At 38.1% G+C, this 21216-nt stretch overlaps 2 protein-coding genes across 2 annotated transcripts in view; both read left to right on the forward strand.

Moving 5' to 3' along the window:
* On the forward strand, positions 1-4365 carry LOC121814596 (cysteine-rich venom protein; the record flags this gene model as incomplete). Its single annotated transcript, XM_042221326.1, is given in 6 exon segments — positions 1-46; positions 815-905; positions 1806-1948; positions 3494-3582; positions 3899-3981; positions 4085-4365. Coding segments are annotated over 6 exon segments (589 nt in total), but the record flags the coding sequence as incomplete, so codon positions are not given.
* A 4515-nt stretch (positions 4366-8880) lies between these two features.
* The window catches only part of LOC102309498 (inactive phospholipase C-like protein 2), a gene marked incomplete at its 5' end in the record, with an annotated part of 48902 nt that continues 36566 nt past the window's right edge, over positions 8881-21216 (forward strand). The window contains 1 exon segment of the mRNA XM_014334019.2: positions 8881-9186. Within this exon segment, the coding sequence (XP_014189505.1) occupies positions 8935-9186 (252 nt within the window).

Consider the following 21216-nt stretch of genomic DNA (forward strand, 5'->3'; position numbering starts at 1 on the left):
GTTCAGGAGAGCGGTTCAGCCTTCGGCGTCTGACATGCTGATAATGGTCAGTCGTGCTTTCAACTCTAACAGTAAATGTGGCTCCACAAGTGTTTACTCACAATCCTCAGCATTTGTTTTCCCTCCTTCCCTGTAGGAGGGAGAAAAATGATAAAGTGGGAGAGGTTTACTGCACCTCACCCACAGTCCTGTAAATCATAAAAGCCGGACTGTATAGTTTAATGATAAGGAGGTGACTCAATCCTAACTTCCAGTTTTTATCCAGTTCTTTCCAGTTCTATTCAAGCAACTCAGATTGTATGCAAATGTATCGAAGCTGTTTGACATATTCAAATACATTAGACAATTTTATTTCATGGATAGATTTAATCAGTCTAAAATATGATTTATATATTAATCACATGTGATTAATGTTTCTTTTATTAAAGCATATTCAGTGTAGGAAATCAAGCCAGAAGTTCTGAAAGCAGGAGAATAAAGCTGTTTCATGTCCTTGCCAAACAAGCTGGGTGCAGAGGTGTGAGGCTTTAGCAGAGAAGTAAAAAGAAAAATTGCACGTTTGCGTTGGAACTTTTGGTAGAATAGCAAACTGGCTTGTGTCAAATAGCAAGGGCACTTCAGTTAAAGCCATTTCATATTTGAAGCATTAGAATAGGATGTATTTTCTAACTTTGCATTCTTAGTTCACCAATTTTTCCAGGCACAAATGGGCTGCTTTTCAGCACAAATCTAACCAGAGAATGAATTTTCTTTCTTAGGGATTGTTGGTGTATGTTCAAAATATAATGGGGTTTTTTTTCTTTTTCTTTTATAGAGCTATAGTGAGGAGGTAGCAGCCAGTGCTCAGGCTTGGGTTGATCAGTGTACTCTGGCTCATGGAGCACCCAGCACCCGCCTGCTCAATGGTATATGTCTCTTCCCTTTATTCCTTCTGTTTCTTTCTTTCTTTTTCTTTTTCTTTGTTACCTTGCACCACATCTCCATATCTGAATCTGGCTCAATTTAAAGGTTCCCTCTGAACTGAGCAAACCTGTGATTGATGGTCAGAATCACAGTGAACTTTATCTTATCTTCAGTCTTAATACCTTCTTTTAATAACAAATTACACAGAGTAGAATATATTATCTACGAGGAGATAATGATCTATAGGCTTTTAATGAACCCTGTTTTACTAAAAATTAAATCTACTGTCATGGTCCTGGGTCGGTGACCCAGCGCTTTGAGTTTATGATTATTATTTTCTAGTTTATTCTGATTTTGTATTAGTTCTTGGGGTTTGGTTGTCGTGTTTATTTTCCCTACCTGTGTCTCCCTCTGTGCTCTGTACGGGTCCCCGAGTTTTGTGTTGTAAAACAGTCTGTGTGTTTCCTGTTTTACTTTGTAGGTCTGTGTCTCGTTATGCCCATTAGTTCCAGCTGTGTCCCCTCCTGTGTGCCCTTTCCTGATTACCTGGTGTGCGTATTTATAGTTTGTGCCTGCCTGTGCTTCTTGTCGCGTCGTCTGTGTTTCTCTGTGAATCTTCTGTGTACTCAGCATTATTCCGTGTTTCACCGTGTCTCTCTGCTCTTCGCCCCGTGTCCTCCTTTTGTGTTAGTTTTCCCAGTTTAGGTTTATGTTTCGGTTCTGCCCGCTTCTTGGTTATTACTCACTTGCACCTCCACCTCTGGCTGCTATTTGGATCCTCCTTCTCACCTCCACACGACTGCCGCCCCAGCCGTGACATCTACTGTGACATGAAAACGAAAGCCTGCATTTGTAGATCCTAATAAATAATCAGTGCTTCCATGTGTCCCACTGTCAAAAAGGATATCACTTGGGCGAGAATCTGTTCTATTCATCTTCTCTTAAGTCGTGGACTGATGTCATCAATGCGTGGCATAGTGAGGTAGAACACTACAATTACCCCACTGGATCCACCAATGGAAAATCTATTGGTCACTATACACAGGTAACAACAGCTTATACAGAAAGGTTTCTGCTTTCTTTTACCTGTTTGATAGCTGCTTCTTTTTATTAACCCATTAAAGCCAAGTGCATCATAATTCGATTACATGACTCTTTGTGAGTTTTTAAGACTTCTTCATCATCAGTGTGATTTATTTCCTCCCCAAAAAACTGAAATAAGTTGCATGGTACATCAAAAGGAATAAATTGCAAAAAGAATGGCTGATGTAGCAAATATGATACAAATTAAAACTCATATATGCAAATTAATATCACGTATTTTTATTCACCAGACGCTTCCGTAAACACAACATTTTTAATTAGACCTTTTTTGGCAATGGATTAGTGATTGAGACTTTAATGGGTTAACTGTGGATCAAATGACAAATGAAACGACTTTGTTCATTTCATACAGCTTTTCAGCATCTTTGGGGTTGTTGTTTTCTCCATTTATTACTGTCTTGCTTCAGTCTCACAGATCTTTGCTCAGCAAAACATTCACACAATAACAAAGTGAATACATACCCAAAAGAGCGTGAATCTTAAGCTTGCAGTGATCAGGTGGCCAAACAACACAACTCCAACTGAGTGAACATATTATTCTTGAACTGAAATAATATAAGCTTATCTAAGAAAAGTTACTCCCGAAAGTACATCACAGAGCATTTTAACACCAGGGATGCCTTTTGTTCTCAAGTAGCCTCAGTTCTTGGTACACTGACAATAGTATGCGGTAATAATATAGTGATATCTGCAGCTTTGTCAGATAGACATTTATATTGTGAATCACCCACTAAGGTCGACACATTAATAAAGTCTGTCCGACACGTTTGCTGTTTGCCATGAAGCATTATCATGCTGCAAGAAACATTTTTGCACCACTTTGAGTAAACTACAGACAGTTATGATGAAAATCCCAAAGGTCAGCCCCTTCAGAAATGACGCACTTAACTACTGCCTAATGACTGGCTGATCGAAGCGCTACATGAGAACTCTGGCTCACATTATGCAAAATACATGAATTAAGTAGAAAGTGCAGACAGTGATAAGAGAAGTCCAAATGATTAAGTACAAAAATTCCTTCTAGTTTTATCGTTGTTGAATAAAAGTATAATGTTGCTGTCTGAGCTGCAGGATGCTTTTGATGTCATGACGAAGGACTCTGTTTGTGTCTTTCTCATTGCTAAGTATTCATTTTATGGTGGATTGTATGTTCAAGACGAGTGGCCCTTCCTGCTTTCAAAAAGAGAATCCAAACCTATTTAGAAAAATGAAATTTTTATATTTCAAAAAGCAGTTGTTTAATCACTTTTAAAGAGGCACTGCGTTTTTAGGAAGATAAATTTGTCTCTTTTAACTAAAACAAATGCAGTGCTTTAAATACAAATTAACTTGCAGAGTGTAGTGCCCAAATATTTCCAGGCAGTCAAGAATTAGCAATGTTAAAACAGGACAAACATAAATGAGTTATGTTCATATTTGAGCAGTCAGTAGCTATTTCAACACTGGAGTATCTCTAAAACCAACGGCTTTATGTTTTTTTCATCAGGTCATATGGAACAGCTCATACAAAGTTGGCTGTGGAGCAACGCTGTGCCCTAACAACATCTATTACTATGGCTGCCATTATTATCGCGCGTAGGTGACACCTTTCACACCCATAAAGCCTACAGTGGCTTTATTTTACATGTCACTTTGTTAGCAATCTTAACAGCAATGGAAATAAATTGAAGTTTGAGGGTGGAGCACACTTTGTATCTTTATCTTTATTTCAGACATATACAGAAAAAACGATATATGCAAGTGCACATACTTGCATTTACATGTACAAATATGAATATATATGTAAATACAGACATATGTGTTCAGACAAAACGAAAAATAGAGTCTAAATTACATGAAATTACAATTATTAAGCCTGAAATAATTGTAATAAACTGTTTTTATTTAACAGAGGAAACTTCAGGCGATGGGCGCCTTACACACCTGGATCCCCATGTGGCTCCTGTCCTAACAACTGTGTGGACAAACTCTGCAGTAAGTAAATGTATTACAAATGTGGTGTTTAATTACTGGGCAGGTAAAATGTGTTGCTGATAATGAAGACAATGAGCTAATCATTGCTTTACTTTATTTTTAGACAACCCCTGTCCATATATAGACCACTACATCAACTGTCCAATCTTGAAAAACACCACTGGATGCAGTAATGAGCTGGTGAAGGCTTGGTGCCCTGCTTCATGCACATGCACCACCGAGATCATTCCAATAGGCTAAAGGCTAAACTGTTGAGTCTGCAAACTGAGCTTCAGCCCAGTACTGTTCACATGTTCTTTGTTGGCTCTCTGTCTGTAACATGAGATAAGATACCAATGACATATGAAAGAGAACATGGAAAATAAATAAATACAGACAAATCTGTTCTATTGTCTGAAGACATTTCTTTAACACTTCACCTTTAATCAAAGACACTTTGCAGATTGTGGACAGACAGTCATAATGAATTGCAGTATTTTGTCGGAACAAACATTAAATAAAGTGTTATTGTTAATCCACTGATGCTGGCAGCACCAGATGGTGCATTTAAATATTGACTCAACACATACTGATACAATAAGTATTAGTACATAAAAAATAGCATATTCTGCATATGCTGAAGTTCAACTGTCTTTAAATGACTGAATATGAACAGTCTTCAGTAAATTGATCCCATATGTAACAGTCATCAGAGCTTTATTATATTTACATACACATATTTATTGAGTTTACATTAATATGCAATATGCTCATGCCTTCACATTCATTTTTATTGTAAAATGTAATGAAAGTCAGCAGAGAATTTCCCACGGTTAAAGATGACACTGCAATATCAAGAAGTTTAAAAAGCTGCAAAAATGACATTTTTCTCATTAACTAGTGATGACCTAAAACAAACAATTAAACAAACAATCAATAAAGCAAAGAAACTAAATGAAATACTGAACACACACTCAATAATAAGGATACAGTAAAAATCAATTTCCAAATGTATGAATAAATATTAATTAAAAAAATACTGAATGTACCTGACTGTTTTGTTTCTTATACTAAGGAGAAAATTGGTTAACTACAAATAGTAGCTCTTGTCAAGGGGACAATGGTAGCATCTTACATGGTACCACAGAGAACTGTTTGGAGGCACCACCAAAAAAGCTTTAAGCCGAACCACAGCCGAAGGAAAATCACCGACAACTAAACTGTTTTACACACTTGTGCAAAAGGACCACGTTGAAAAAGGAAAATGCTCTTTTATATTTAAAACATAACAGCATGGGTAGACGTTTTGTTTTTATTATTATTATAAGTGTTTTGTAATGCAAACGCGAATGGTCACAGGACAAGTCAGAACAAACTTTGCCCTGCACAAAAAAAGACAGTGTACCATTATAAGTCAGCAGATGTCTCTGTTGTACAACTCACCCCACCTCCTGCTTTTGTATTTCACAACACTCGCTTTGGCTGCTTTCATCTGAGGCAGTGGACTATGAACAAAGCCTACTAAACCATGTAAAATAACATTAAGCCTCATCACTCACTCTGTGTGTCTTTTTGTAAAGGAGGGTATGAATTTAGGCTCTATGAATTACATTTAAGGTCTGTGTTGACTATGCATGACTAATATTTTAAATCGCTTAATCATCCCTCCTAAAACCCGATTACTTTCTTTCAAAGAGTAGTTACTGTGAGAATATTTTCACAAGAAATCTGACGCAATAGTGCAATGAGACTGTTATGTAGTAAGAGCCGTTACTTCACCTTTCAGATTAGTACATCTTCCGAGCACCGTCCGTATAAATACAAGGAAATTAGACATAATGTGAGCTGTTATTGATTCATCATAAATACCACTCAGATGGACAACAACAACATTAGTCATTCAGAACATGTCCTACAGTCATGCAGAGAAAGCAGTTTATATTTCAAAGCATTAATCTGTTTACTTTCAAAAGTAAGTGTAGAGTCAACCCTGCCAGGTCATTGTTAGAAAACAGCATTCCCTGCTGTAGAAAGGCTTTCCATGGAACGTTGTCTTTGCTCTTCCTAAAAGCAGCTTGACAATATTTTGGTTATCCATCTATTTCCTGTATCTTCAAGGACTTCCTGTATGTGAAACCGATGAATAAAACTGTGAGATTAATGACATTTGCCCAAGAATCTTTTGTGTGCACTTGCTTCTTGCTCCTGTTGACTTTTATTTTGTTTCGTGTTGTTTACTTTCTTTTTATGCATTATTCACAGATGATGCTTGAAAAGAAGATAACATGATACAGAAATATATAATAAAATTAAAGAAAAAGAAAGCAGAACTACACCAGCAAGACTTATTTATGTTTTTTGGTGGGGTTTTTTGTATTATCCTTGTTAAATGTTGTAGGTAGAATGAATGGTGACTGGAACAGTATAACTACAGGGCTTATTTTCTCACTTGATAAGTGAAAATGAGCTCTAACTGTTAAACCACATTATCAAAATTGCATTTTCTCATTGCTCTGACATGACCTAAGCGACACAGCAGGTGTAAGCATGAAAAATGCATTTGACCCCAAAACACTTCTACAATTGACACTGAGCCCCTTCCCAGGTGGTTGGACCTACTCTAGCACATAGTTCCCCGGGTATGACATAACACGAAACACTTGCCCAATGAAGGTGGCCGTTGTGCTATTATAATAATCAGCTACGTTCACTCACAAGGGAGTTTCTGTGAAAGTGAGGAAAACCAACTTTACATTGTCTTAATTCCCTGTGACGAAAATGAAAACACAAATGCACTGTGTCATCCACATTCCATGTAAGACACAAATTATTCGACATAATGATTATCGTGGCTGAAACGATGATAAAAGTTCTGTTCCAATCATCCAAATGTTACCATAAAAAGAGGATTTGGGTTGGTTTGCACTGCATGCATGGTATGTTGTGTCTCCTTGGAATACGTTGTAACCTTTATTTTAGCTCAGACAGATAGGTAACATCCAACATTTATATCCATTTATGGCTGAAAAGTTTATACAAACCTGGAATTGAAATGCTGTTCAGTCACCCTTAGTTTACTCTCTGTATGTTCTTGGTGACTTTGTGGTGCTGTTGGTTTTGTGGCCTTTTTGCACGTACTTTTGTTTTGACTTATGTGACATAAGTCAGCAAGAAAACACTTAAACTATGTGAGAGTAATGTGAAAGGCATGTGGGTATTTTACAGTGTGTGGCACGCAGCCTTGTTTGCTATGTAGAAAAGTGAAAGTAATTGATGTGTGTGTGTGGGTCTAATATTTCCTGGTAGTCTACAGCACGGATTTCTAACTTATTTTAGTCAAAGTGCAACCTAATTTCAGCTTAAGTGGGTAAGCTCAGTAAAAACATTCTGTAATTGTTTATATTTAATCATTTAATAAGTAAATATTATTACACGTCTAAATATTCTCTTCTGGACATGAAGTAAAACTTTGAGAACTATTCAGCTCAGCCACAGGTAAGGTTTTTAAAAATTTTGCTCACATTTTTAAAAATCTTAAAAACCATTAAAAAACACATTTCTATAACTTTACAACAAGGGGTATTACTTCTTACTTAATCATTTTTCTTATTTCCTGAGAGTAATTTATAACACTAATGATGAGCAGGTGAGGTCTTTTGAGATAAGTGTGATTTCGTTGGCTGTACATGTACATTATATTTTACAGATCACACCGTAAAGTAATAAAACATTGAAAACATATTTGACACCTTTAAGAATTAAATCACTGGACTAGATCAATAAATACGTTCTGTATCTTTCAGTTTCAGCACCACCACAAAAGGACCGGTGGTACATGTTATTGATTAACAGGAGTAATTAAGGTTTATTCTGCAATTTTTATACTTTGCCAAACCATCAAGTGGACCAAACGGACCCCGTGGCGGACCGGTACGAGCCCGCAGGCCGTATGTTTGGCAGCCCTTGTCTATGGGTTTGATTGACAGCTCGGCCTGTTTCTCCTGGTGCGCGTTCACGAGACATACACAACTTTGTTCCATGGAGACTACTGTATGCGCGTGATTTAACGGGAAATCAACGTTTTCGTTTCTTTTCTCATTTTTCTTTTAAGAAAACGTAATAACCGCTGAAGTCTGACCTGAAAAAAAAATCAGGGGAAGCATTTCTCTCCTTCCTTTTTAGAGTTTTAGTTGGCTGGGAAAACTAACTTCAAACAGCTAGCAGGCGAGCGGAGTTAGCTGTAGCTAAGCTAAGCGCTGCTCGGCACACAGTAGTGAAAGACAGCCAAGGGTGCTGTGCTCAAAGAAGACGGGTCATTCATGGATAGTGTGGGACCAGGCGCTTTAAAAGGCAAGTACACAAAACCGACGAGCGTCACATGAAGCTAATCGTGACTTTAGTGGAGACGTTAATTGACCTGATAAGTTTCTGTTAACGTTATTTACCTTAACGACCACCGGTACGCTGGTGTGGGGGGGTTGTTATTATTGTTATTACAGTTAAATGGACCGTAATGGAGTCGCTGTGTGTGCGAACTTGTGCAGAAATGCACAAGAAAGCATGCACATAAATGGGGAAAAACCGGCTGTATTTGCTGCATTTGTGATGACAGCCTGTAGTGATTGCAAGTTAACATCCGCTTTCAGCGCACTGCTGAACGCCTTCTGTACAAAAGCTGCCACTGTTCACGTTGCTGTTGTTACTACTGTCATGCTGCCTAATTATGCTAATCGCTGTGGTTTCTCTCCACAGAGCACAATGCACGGAGAAAACCCCTCTCTCTGTAGGAACCTGTCAGCTATCTGCACCGAGAGATGATACGGCGTGATTTGGTGTAAATGTTACATCGAGGCAATAGGCCAGGCAGGAAATTGGGAGTACGGCTGAAACATACGGCTTTGTTACCCAGCAGCTCGTCAGCTTGTGTGTGTGTGAGAGAGAGAAAGGGAGCGTGTGTGTGTGCTCGAAGTGCCTATGGCGGAGTTTGAAGAGGACGGCAGCCTGCCTCCATTGAATCCCGACGATACTGCCGTGCCCAGCGACAACGCAGCTGGTAAGACGCATTGCGAAGTGTCGGTCTTGAATGGAGACTGTGGGATATCTGAAAATATGGTCGGCTCGGGATCCCTCGTCGCACCTGGCAGCCAAACCGGGGTGGACAACGCCAACACCTCTGCCGGTCTGGACACCAAATCTGAAATACCACGCAGGAGCAGCATTATCAAGGTAAACACTGAAGTTCAAGCCTCTGTGTTATACCATTCATTCTAGTGAGCCAGTGTGTTGCACATCTACGCAGGACACTGGATGTTGGAAGTTACTGTGCAGTCTCTTCTGTGTACATCTTTGGTTTTGTGCACCATGATTGCTGTGAAATTTTCACACAATAGGAGCCAGTAATAGGAAGCACATCCTGTACTTTAAATATAATGTCTATAGCAGAGTGTATTGTTGACTTTAGCTTGTATGTCAAGAAATTCTGGCTACTAAAGCACTTGTGCCTGAAGAGCCACGATACAGTTACCAGAAGGGAAGAAACAGACGTTTAGGTGAAGCATGTGGTTCAAAGTAATATGCTGTCTGTGCTAATTTAGGAGGGAAAACTAATGTGTGCAATAACAGAGATTAAATTGGAGAACAACAAATACCCGTAAATGAAAGCTGACTGAGGTAAAGTGGGGATGAGAGAGTGGAAGGGTAATGATAGTAGCTGGTGCTCTTAATAAAATGTTATGCACGACTAAAAATGTTTTATGTTTCCCTAGTGCTGTCTGATTATGGCAGATCAGACAGATTATTGTAATCATAGTAGTTACTCAGTGTCACTTACTGACTTTGGGAGCATCTTTCATTGCTTGAGGTTAAAAACATGTCTTTAAAACAATGAACTATCTTGAACTTACTTCAACCAAACATGCCTCAGCTTGGCAGCTAGTGAATTTGGGCTTGCACCAAAGCGCTTCCAAACTTACCTGAAAATCACTAATTCCTAATCCTGTTTTATTTTTCAGTACATCTGGTGGTACACAGCAACAACAACAAAAAAGTTGATAGTTAATTCACTGAACCTCATTTTCCAAAATATAAACAAATCGTTTTGCCTCAGTCTGCTGAGGCTGTCAATCAGAGAGGTCTTTTGTGTGTGACTGCTTTAACATTACGAATCATAAAACAGTCAGCTCCTCCAGTGTTGTCAGGATGCATGTCGAGCAACGCCTGACAAGAAGAACATTCCTGCATTGTTTGCGTGGCTTGTTGTAATCAAAAAGTTCTGCACTTCCACTCGTAGAAAACAAAAACCATACCCGATTTGAATTTCTTCATTCTATTCTTTATAGTCGTCTACTTGCGCACCTCTGGTCCACTTCCAACTACCAGCGCTGCCACCGTTTCCAACTGGAAGGAGTTGTAGAGCAGAAAATACCAAAGCCAATCTTCTCAAGCTGTGCAAAGAGCGGCTTGAGAAGGCTGGGTTTGCATTTTCAACCACTTCTCACATTTTATCTGTAAATTCATTTGTAAAGCAACCACTGAATTGTCTGATTAGAAATGATCTGCAACTTATGCACCATAAATCAAATTCATCATGCTGAATTTCTGTGTATGATCGACATGTTTTTGAACCCCCCACCCCCGCCAAAAAAAAGAGAAACGTCACTGGTTCCTTAAGGCATGTTTTTTGCCAGAAAAATCCTGCACCTATGCACCAATTTTAAGATTAGTCCTGCACACTGTTATCATAGTATTTATAATGTAGAAGGTAACACGAGAAAATGCTGCTGGGAGAGAGCCATGTGGTCAGCGAGAGTCTGCGAGCAAGACTTAACATGTTCCAGGTGCTGATTCTGAATACTAATATGGCTGCTGAAATGCACAAGTGTGCATGTTTCTGCGAGGTATGCAAATACTAAACATTTGACACATACAGAGGTCTAATCTGCTGGTTCGTAATTTGATTTTGGTTCTCAGTCTAAAGCTTTGTCTTTTGGTTTAGTCACCTCATGGGTGTAGATGTTGTGAATATTGCTTAAGGGTATCAAAGATGATGACACTTCCTCACGTTGCACATTATGTCGAAAGCCCCAAGACATTTTCTTTAGCTAATGTCAGCAGCTCTGTAATGTAAATTTTCCCACTGCTACTGTCGTTGTCACAATGTGAGTCACAAGACTGCACTGGAGATGCTGTCTAGACTGAACAAACTGCTCACTACTCTGTTCTTCACATTATTTATACTGTCTGCCTGGTAAACGTTAACCTAGCAGAGACTCAAAATGGCTCCCAAAAGATCTCAGAAATGTGTGCCTTTTTAATTAAAATGCGTGTTTACGTTTGGCTTCTAGAGGTCAGTAAATTAGCTGTTAGACCAGGGATTTTATTTCCTCAGGGGCCTGCCAGATTTAAAATGCATGAGCCATGTGAGGAATTTATTCAGAGGCACCTATCAGAGAGCAGCGTGCTTTTGAGTGAAGTCTGTGTCCTAATTGTGCATTAACACAACATGAGCACCCAGTTTTCGATCTGTGATGTTATACCTGAGGAAAGTTCCTCTGCTCTGGATGCAGGGCAGGGTTCAGGTGCTCACATTTTTGCCAACAGGTTCAGCAAGGAGGCAAATTCTTGGAAAATTGTAGCTGCTGAGCTTTGATGTTACCTGATGATTGACGGGGATAATATCGACATCAATCAATGGTGCAAAATTCCAAGTAATCTCTCACTATGCAAGAGTCCTACTTAGTTCCCGAGACATCTGAAGGCACGTGTTAAGAAATGCCCTGAATTCAGACACGTTTATTTAAATGTAATAGATATGAAAAGATTTCTGACTTTTTCTCTAAGATATTTTTGATTGAACTGAGAACATTTTGTTCAAGGAGAGGCAGAGATCGATGCTCTTCATGCAACTGTCCAATTTTAGTTAACTGGTCCAGCGATTTCCACATGATGGTGCAGTGCCAGGCTATCCATGCAGATGAGAAATCCTTCTTAAATGCTCAATGACCTAAATTCAATAACCGCCATATCAGATTGTATAACAGTAGCCTTCATGACAAAGCATAATGAAATATGTGAAATGTACCTCAGGTAGTTTGAAATGGTTTTGTGGCATTTCCTTAGCAACACAGTACGCAGATGGATAAATATCTAGTGAATCACAGCAGAGACAACTTACGACAAGTTGGAGACAAAACATATGTCACAGTAGGCCGCCATTAGGAGAAGTCAGTTGGGTAAAAAGATTTGTGTTCATACAGGAAGTGAAAATATTAATCAGCAATGGGTTAAAAAAATTAAGAGAAAACCCCCACTAACAATAAAGCTAACTAAAGTGGAATTTATCTTCCAAATTTCCCCTTTTTAAAGCTGAAATTATTAAAAAAAAACAAAAAACAATTTAAGTTGCATACGTAAATGTGTCTGTGAATGGAAAATAAAACTGCAACATGCTAATCATTCACTGTTCCACTTGCGTGATGACTAAACTCTCTCTGAATATCCTGAGGAATACATCCAGTAAATCAAGAATGCAGCAAGCTGTGCCCTTGACTACAAGGAAATCCTTTCTTGCAGGTATTTGTTTTTGTTCCTGATAGGTATGACTGATCAAGTAATGCACTGAGATGTTGGTGGCGAAGGAGTAGGCCAGCGTTTACGAGACGGCTTGTTTCACACCATCACTTCTTGTTAAACTCTTTCTCTGAAGCGATGGGAGGATGTGGTTGGAACATCACCCACCATGGTGTCATAGTAACAGCTTGTAGTACCTCTGTGCTTAACAACTTGACTTCTAGAAAGGTTTCTGTTTCACATAATTAGTGTGGGTGTGTATACATGTGTGTGGTTAAGAGTTACAAGCCAGTGCACATTTAAAGCTGCATGGTTGGGGCCGTTCTTCCTAAATTACAAACTGAGTCAAGCCAAAGTCCTTGAGTGACAAAATTACACCATTTGTTGAGCTTTTAATTTGGTGGTTGCTGAATAATGCTATACTCCACCCCAAATCTACGCTCAGACTGTCGCTCATCATCCCAGTGACGGAAAACTTTCATGTGCCAGGACCTCTATGGCAGCGGTCTCCAACCTTTTTTGCGCCACGGACCGGTTTATGCCCGACATTATTTTCACGGACCGGCCTTTAAGGTGTCGCGGATAAATACAACAAAATAAAACTAGTACCGGTACCCAAAAAAGAAGATTTATTCATAACACACGTGAAAAGACCCAGGAAAACAGAGTTAACGATAAAAACGATAACAAAATAACGCTGAAAACCGATAAAAACCCTGAAAAAAATACATTTCACACCTGAGCCTCAACTCTCGCGGCCCGGTACCAAACGACTCACGGACCGGTACCGGTCCGAGGCCCGGGGGTTGGGGACCGCTGCTCTAGAGAACCGGAGAGGGTTTGTGATGGATTCGTTGACTAGACCAGGAGTTGGCAACCTTTAAGTTTATTGGACTAACAAAATTCCGTGTGGAGCCACAAAATATGTCTGAACCTTGTAATAAAAATAGAATGTTACCAAACCTGACTACTGTTCAGTGGGCTGTTTATGATTGTTGGTACCTCAACTTAGCATTGTCATTTTTATAGTTTTGTTCATTTAACTTTTTGCCTGTAGATGAATTGGGGGTTGCAGGCTGGCAGAGTTGTATGTGGGTTCAGAGTTACGAGTTCACAACCTCTGAACTAAATTTTTCAACTCTGATACCATTAGTTAAACTGATCTTGCCTGTTTTTCATAATGCCAGTTAACATCTGCATCTCAGATGTTATCCAGCTCCCTGTTACTAATCAGGGCTGCAGCATCCCTTACACTGTGATGAGAAGCTGCAAACAGTTCAGGTAAAAAGTAAGACGGATGACAGTCCTGCTAATGGTGCAGTTTTGCAGTGTGTTGCTCTAGAAAGACAGTAGTCATGTTTAAAATGATTATGTTTTTTTTCTTCTTTTTTTTTAAATGGATAAAAGTTAAGACATATGAAGCTAGATGGTAGGACCTTATTTTACATAGTGTTGACAAAAGCTAATGCATCAATGAATTTATTGGTTAATCTGAACTAACACATTTTGTCATCAAAGTCAGAGAGTAGCACAAACTAACCCATTGAGGAACCTATAGATAAACATGTCTCATTTTTAGCAAAGTAAATTCCTGTTTTTTCCAGTGGAGTCTCATGCTGATGCAGGGAAAATATTCTACATATATTGTATACTTAAACTATATTATTTATTTCTTGTAGACAGCTTAAATTGGTTTTGCTGCCGTCCATGTCAACGCTCGATCATGCCTTCAGTTTCTGTGCAGGTCGGTGCTTCTTTCTGCTTGGGGCTGGCTTTCTACCTGGTAAGATCAGTGGATCTGTGCCTCACACAGCCCCAGAGTGGAAGGAAGAAAAAACTATCACAGACTGAAACGAGGTAGTTTACCCAGTCAAGGGTAAACTACCATTGTTCTACCACAGATCTGTTCTAATACAGTTGTTAAAAATTGCAGCAATTGTTTAATAAAGAAACCAACTGTTTAAATATTATCTAGATATTTACCAGAGTTGTGTTTGTGACATTTCGCATAGTTGCTTTTGTTGAAAATACTGAAACATAAAATGTCAATATGAATTTGGTCTGTAAAGCCTAGCCGTAGCTGAACGCAATGGAAAAACATGAAAAGTCACTCGTGCAGTGGAAAATAATGCAGCAGGAGAGATTAGAGTTATTTTTAGGTTATAGGTTTTCTTAATAATTGGAAACAGTTTTTACTGTTATGATTTCGTTGTCCGGTGGCCACATCCTCTTTATGAAAGATGAAGTTTCTTTTTATAGTGATGTTTCAAACCCTCTGAAGGTTTGAAGGGATTTGAGAAAAGAAACACTTTCAGACAAAATGTACTTACTTGTAGCTACATGTAATACTTGTAGTTATGTGTCTTTGTGCTATAAAAAACCTAAATAACTTGGAAAATGAAGCCAGTGAACCTTTTTTTAAAGGTTAAAAATCCAGTAATCTGTAGCTGTCCTGGTTTACATATTGAAGTGGACGCAGTGACGTGGTGGTAGGTTTCATCTTTAAACGATTGCGACATAAAATTCACAATAGTGGTTTATATATAACAAAGAGTGAGGAGACCCTCAATGACACCAAAACAAAATGTTTGAGGGCATTTCATCTGCATTTTCCCCCCTTTTTATTGGGCTTGAGTGCTGTAAAAACATTTAGGCACTGGTTCTTGTGATTGTAGTGAAAACACTCTGTATACCTGGTTTGGAAGATGTATGCGCACATTCAGTAACAACTCTTCTTTGACAGCTTGAAATTTAAAACAAAAAGTTTATTTCTGCTGCTCCCAGTTTATCTACTGGGATATGGCTACTACTTTGACCAGTCCATTTTCTTTTTTCTTTTTTTCTTTTTTTTTTTTAAGCATTCACCTGTGAAGCTTTTGGGTGGCAGTGCATCTCGTAGCTACACTTTTCTTACCCCTATGTCCCACCTCAGATCCTTTCGATTAAGTTGAATCACTCCATTACTTTGCTTTATAAACAACAGTTTTTTTCACAGCTCTGGTATGAGAAGAACACAAACTGTGATGTCCTTCTGTTAAAAGGGAAAACAGTATGGCATTAATTATGGCGGACCAGCCGTGCTGTGAGTCCAAACAAGTTATTTCATGGTGATCTTCATCATTGTATCAGATTGCTGACTTAGTTTCAGTGGCAACTCATACAGCAGTGCTTTTCCATTTTTAAAGATCTACATTTACACAAACACTTTACATTACGTCGATGCAGAACGCTGAATGTTTTCTAGCAGTGGTTGTTTGTGTAAAAGCAGACTGTTTGGAGAGAGTTTCCTCCCTATAGTGATGAGCACAGACTGTATATAAAAGATGAATGTAGCCACTGTGATGTCACCCATCAGTTTTGGTCTCTGCCATGTTGGTTTTTGGAGGCAAAAGGTAACATATTTGACCATGAGCTCAACATAATAGCTAAGGTTAGGTACCATAAAGCAGCGGTCCCCAGGCCACGAGTCGCTTGGTATCGGGCGAGAGCTGAAGCTCAGGTGTGAAATGTATGGTTTTCAGGGTTTTTATCATTTAACTCGGTTTCCCTGGGTCTTTTCCCGTGTGTTATGAATAAATCTTCTTTTTTGGGTACCAGTACTGGTTTTATTTTGTTGTATTTATCCGCAACACCTTAAAGGCAAACCGGTCCGTAGCAAAAAATTGGGCTGCATAAAGATAAGAGATAAGATAAGATAAAACTTTATTAATCCCTCGGGTGGGTTCCTCTGGGAAATTCGCGTTTCCAAAGAAATCACCGACAGAAGTACATACACAAACACACACACACACACACATACACACACACATACACACACAACACAACATATATCACAAATATAATAATATATATAATAATATAATATATATATATATATATATATGAATATATATATATATATAGATATATATATATATCTAGAATATATAGATATATATATATATAGAATTATATAGAATATATAGATATATATATATATATACATACACACACACATATAAATACAGAGACAAATATAAATAAAATATACGAAGGGGATAAATAGAATAAATAGGAATAAAATAAAAATACAAGTGAAGTGTACAGATGTAATGCACACACATAAATATCAGGTAATTAGTATTAAGTACTAGACTATTAAAATACTAGAATTTCACTTCACAAAACTGAAACACAACTTGTTGGATAATACTGGTGTTATCACACGCTATTTAACAGATAATACTAGCACTCTCCTGCTGTTTCTTCTCAGCTCCTGGTATGCAATGCACATGCTACATTATGCACACCCTTTAAGATTTCAAGATCAGGTTTTATACAACTTGAAGACTGAGGCATCATTCAATGTCAGTCTTAGCTGGTAAATTCTCTGAATACTTGGCTTGTAGTGTTGTGAAAGTATTTCCTTGAGTCGAATATCGATAGATATAGATTAAGGATGCTCTTATTATACCTGCTGTAACATACTGCAGTCATCAGTGTTTACCATGTTTATTAATAGCTTTTGAGCACTGGTGTTTCCCTTCTACACTCTAATTAACTGTGCTATATAATTACTGTTGAATGCACAGCCATACATTCTTCCATGTGAGTACTCACACTGGAATGTGTAAGTGTACAGTCACTGCTTGTCCTATTTTAAACGCCCAGAGAGAAATAAGTATGAAAATTAATTAGGGAAAAGCAGTGTGAAAAAGAGTCTCAACAAACTTACTAGTCCCCGAGCAAGAAACCAACTGATATAATCCTTAAATTCTCCAGTTTAGAAAAAAAAGAAAGACAAAAGGTCTGAAGTCTTGTTTAGGGCATGATTGAGTAAAGCGGGTGGCGAAACGCTTTCCTTTTTAAATATGATGTTGCAAGTGGTGGTGTTATTGCTGTTGCATTGTCACTTTAATTATGCATGCTACTATGTACAACTGAAATGTTACGACAGATGGGCCCATCATCATTTAGCCTGAATCTGCCAAGAAGAGATTTTTCTCAAATGGAATCTGAATTTATTCTTCTTCTTCAAAAAGTTACTTGAATAATGCGGTGTGCGTGCTGGAGTCTTATCCATTTGTCTGAACTAGTGCCGCTGGCAGCTGATTGTATAATTTATTGATGGTTTTTTGACAGCTGTCCTTGATGTCCTGCTGTGCGTCACACATCTAGCCGTTGTGTTTACGTATGCAAGGCAACTTACAGAAGCACTTACCGGAATCACTGCCTATTAATTTACCAGGTCGGGTGTCACTGATTTACACAAATGCTGTTTGCTTCACCAAGTTATTTCAGGGGTAGCTCAAAAAACTTGGCATCAAATACATTTCTACCACATTAACGGCAGAAGTCCTTCTATGCCCTTGTAATGGATGGCATTAATTTTATACTTTAATATGCAGTCAAGCATATTTTTCACAAACACATTTACACAGGATGATAGGTAGTCCTGTGAAAATTAAGTACACCCCATGGCTCAGTAGCTTGTATAACCACGTTTGGCAGAACTAAACTGAAGTTTTGTGGACATTTGTTAATGCACAGCTCTCTTCATTTCAGTTGAGATGAGGTCTGGACTTGGCTCACATGCAACCTAAAGGCAAGCTAAGCTGTGCTGCTATGTTCTTTTTAGAGAGAAAGACTTTCTCCTGGCAAAGGAGCCATATTTTCTGTCAGTCTTTTTCTAACTGTAACTGTTATTAACCTTAACATTTTACATGCATGCATGTGGCCTGTAGAGGCCCGAAGAGCTCTTGAGTTTGAACGTTCTGACCTTGAGGTGAATTTGCTCTGAGGTCTTCTTCTAGGAAGTTTTTGGCAGCGTGTTAAAACACACCAGAATGCCCCAGACCAACAAACTGCCAAAACCCCTGGTCACTCTTGCTGTTGACTGATTGTATTTGATTAGCTGCACCTGGCTGCTACTTGGCTTCTTAATTTCTATGAAAGCGTAAGACGGCGCTTTTCATTAAAAAACAAAACAAAAAAACACTTGCTATCTGAATTAACAGGACATCTTAAAATCCTAAAAGAGCTTATGTTGACTTTAAAGCTTGATTTCATTGTTAATGATGGGTCACATGATTTTTTCTTTTGTAAATATAGTTTTCTCTTGAAATATTGGGATATACTTGTGCCTTTGTCTCTTGAGTCAACATCATTGGTCACCACGTAGACTCTGTGGATGAATTTTGAGTGAATTACCCCTAAGTGTATTAAGGGTTTGCTCTTTATTGCTTATGAAATCAAGGTTTCAGGGCATTAGAGGCTTTCTGGGATTTTAACATGTCTTGTTCATTCAGAAAAAATGGAGTAATAAAATTTGAGTTTTCTTGGAATTTTTGAGATAATTGTTTCATTAATTCAGGAAAACAAGGCTGCTTTTGTCAAGTGAAAGCACTGTGTCTCTGTAATATATTAATTTAATTTCAAATGATTCAATAATGAAAAAAATCCTCAGATAAATTGATTATGAATACCGTTTTTGCAGCACTGCTATAGACTTCATGCTTTATTTTCTGTTGTCCCATTAGTTCTTTTAACGTGGATCGCTTTGGGTAACTGTAACTTCTACACAGTAAATATTTAATACTCGCATAAAAATAAACTGTGAGAAGATATTAATGTGTATATTATCTCCAGCTCTGTTTACACTGAGTCTTCTGTTATTGTAATTAGATCACATTTAGTGTTTATGTTGACTTTATAAACTGGGAAGCTTTGTGTGATTAAAATCACAAACTAATATCCTGCCTGCAGGGACCTTTAACAGCTGTTCTCTGGGAGTGTTTATCAATAACATTGTTCTTGAGTTCTGATCACTTTCACTTTGAGTTATGTTACTGATGTTAGTATGACAATAACATTAATAGAAAAGTAGTGCATTAATATGTTGGATTGATCCTGCATATTAACCTTTTGTACTCCTTTTAGAAATGAAACAAAGTTAGTCAGGTCTCTGTTTTTCTCAGTGCCTTCTGTTCAGCCTTAAGAGAGTCCACAGATGAATCAGTTCAGCTGTTGTGATGGTAATACGACTCCTGAAGGTGGAAATATGATGCAGTCTCCAGCTAACGGATGGTGTTAATTTTGCTTGCATCGCGCTGCCTCATCATGGACGCCTTATCAGATGCTGAGAATGTGCCACTGCTTTTCAGTCTTTTTTTTAATTTTTTTTTATACTGAACTCTGACATGACAGTTTTGCTTCATATTGCCTGGTGGAGTTCTTACCAAAATGTGAAATGCAGTGTTGACCTGCCATCAATAATGCGAGAATTTCTCGATGTTTCACAGTTTTACAGTCTACTTGGAGCTGTAACATTGCAAGACTTGTCTATAAGTGGTGTAAAGAGCCAAACAAAATTGCCAGTTTTTCAATCTGAAATCATAGTTAATCCCAGGCTTCACTGCACGTCTTTGCCCTGCTTTGCTTCGCCACATTTCCTGCTTCCTCTTCTGCTTGACCATCTCAGATTTGCCACAAAATGTATGGTCAAAAGTTTGGATATATATGATTTGTTGATAATGATAATATGGATAATTAATAATGATTGCTGTGAATTTTTAGCTTCATATATCAAATACTTTTAAAGATTTATTTATTCATTTTTTTTAAACGACCTGTCAACCCACTTCCAACATTTTTGTCGAGCTAGTTTTACTTGCTGCTATGCTGGACCTGACATGCAGTTCTGCAGTTGTGAATGGTTATGTTGAAGTTATTCTACAGCTGGAGGAACTGACTGGAGAGTTCCTCACAGAGTATATAATGATATATTTATGGAGCCTCGTGTGGAGCTTCTTGTGAATTTTTCCCCTACAGCCAATACTACCAGAGATAAAATTGCAGTGAACCCTCTGAAGGCTTACCTACCCAAACCTTACATATCCTGCAGAAAAGTCTAACTTTACGTTGTTTTTTATATTTGTCGGTTAAAATGTGTTTGTTTGTTTTTTCTTTTTGTCTTTTTCCCCAACGGGTTGTCTGTGGTACTTAAAACAAAAAGGGGTACCGAGAAGGTCTGACATCCAACTTTGGCACCTAAAGGTTCAACGCAAATGCACTCGTTTGCTCACTAACTTTGTTGGTCTTACCTGCAATAAAATTTGCAGCAGATTAACTGAGTATTCTAGCAGACTTGTCGGTCTCCATGTACAATGTTTTCCCTGCATAGAAAAATATATGGTGCCTTCCAAAAAGGCCAAGTAATGACGGAAAATCAGCTGCATGGTCGACTGAACAGTTTAGTTACTAGTTCAGTTGTTCTTGGATGCCGTCTTAGCTTTTTAAAACAAACATCATGGACACTACTTGGCTAACAACTTGTCATTTCCAAGCTGTTGTCCAGTGAGCATTGCCTTCTCCTTTCTGACTATAGTGGGGACCTTAATTGACAAAATGAATTTTATGTTGTATAGAGTGAGACTTCAAAGCTGTTATTGAGGCAACAAATGCGATTGGAAAATATTTAATCAATTAATTTAATTTAGGGTGTCTTTTTTCCCCAGTGTCTTCCTCGTGTGTCCTGTTCATCTAATCCACACTTAACCCATCCAGGAATCCAAAGGTCATAAACAAACAAAAACAAAATGTGATATTTATAAAGCAGCTATTCTGTAGATGGTCACTGATATATGTTTTTAGAGCATTAATAACTAGGGATGGGTATCGTTTAGGTTTTATCCGATACCAGTACCAAAC

The sequence above is a fragment of the Haplochromis burtoni genome, unplaced genomic scaffold (assembly GCF_018398535.1).
Source record: "Haplochromis burtoni strain Fernald_Lab_line unplaced genomic scaffold, NCSU_Asbu1 Contig_64, whole genome shotgun sequence".
In the NCBI taxonomy this organism is placed as follows: Eukaryota; Metazoa; Chordata; class Actinopteri; order Cichliformes; family Cichlidae; genus Haplochromis; species Haplochromis burtoni.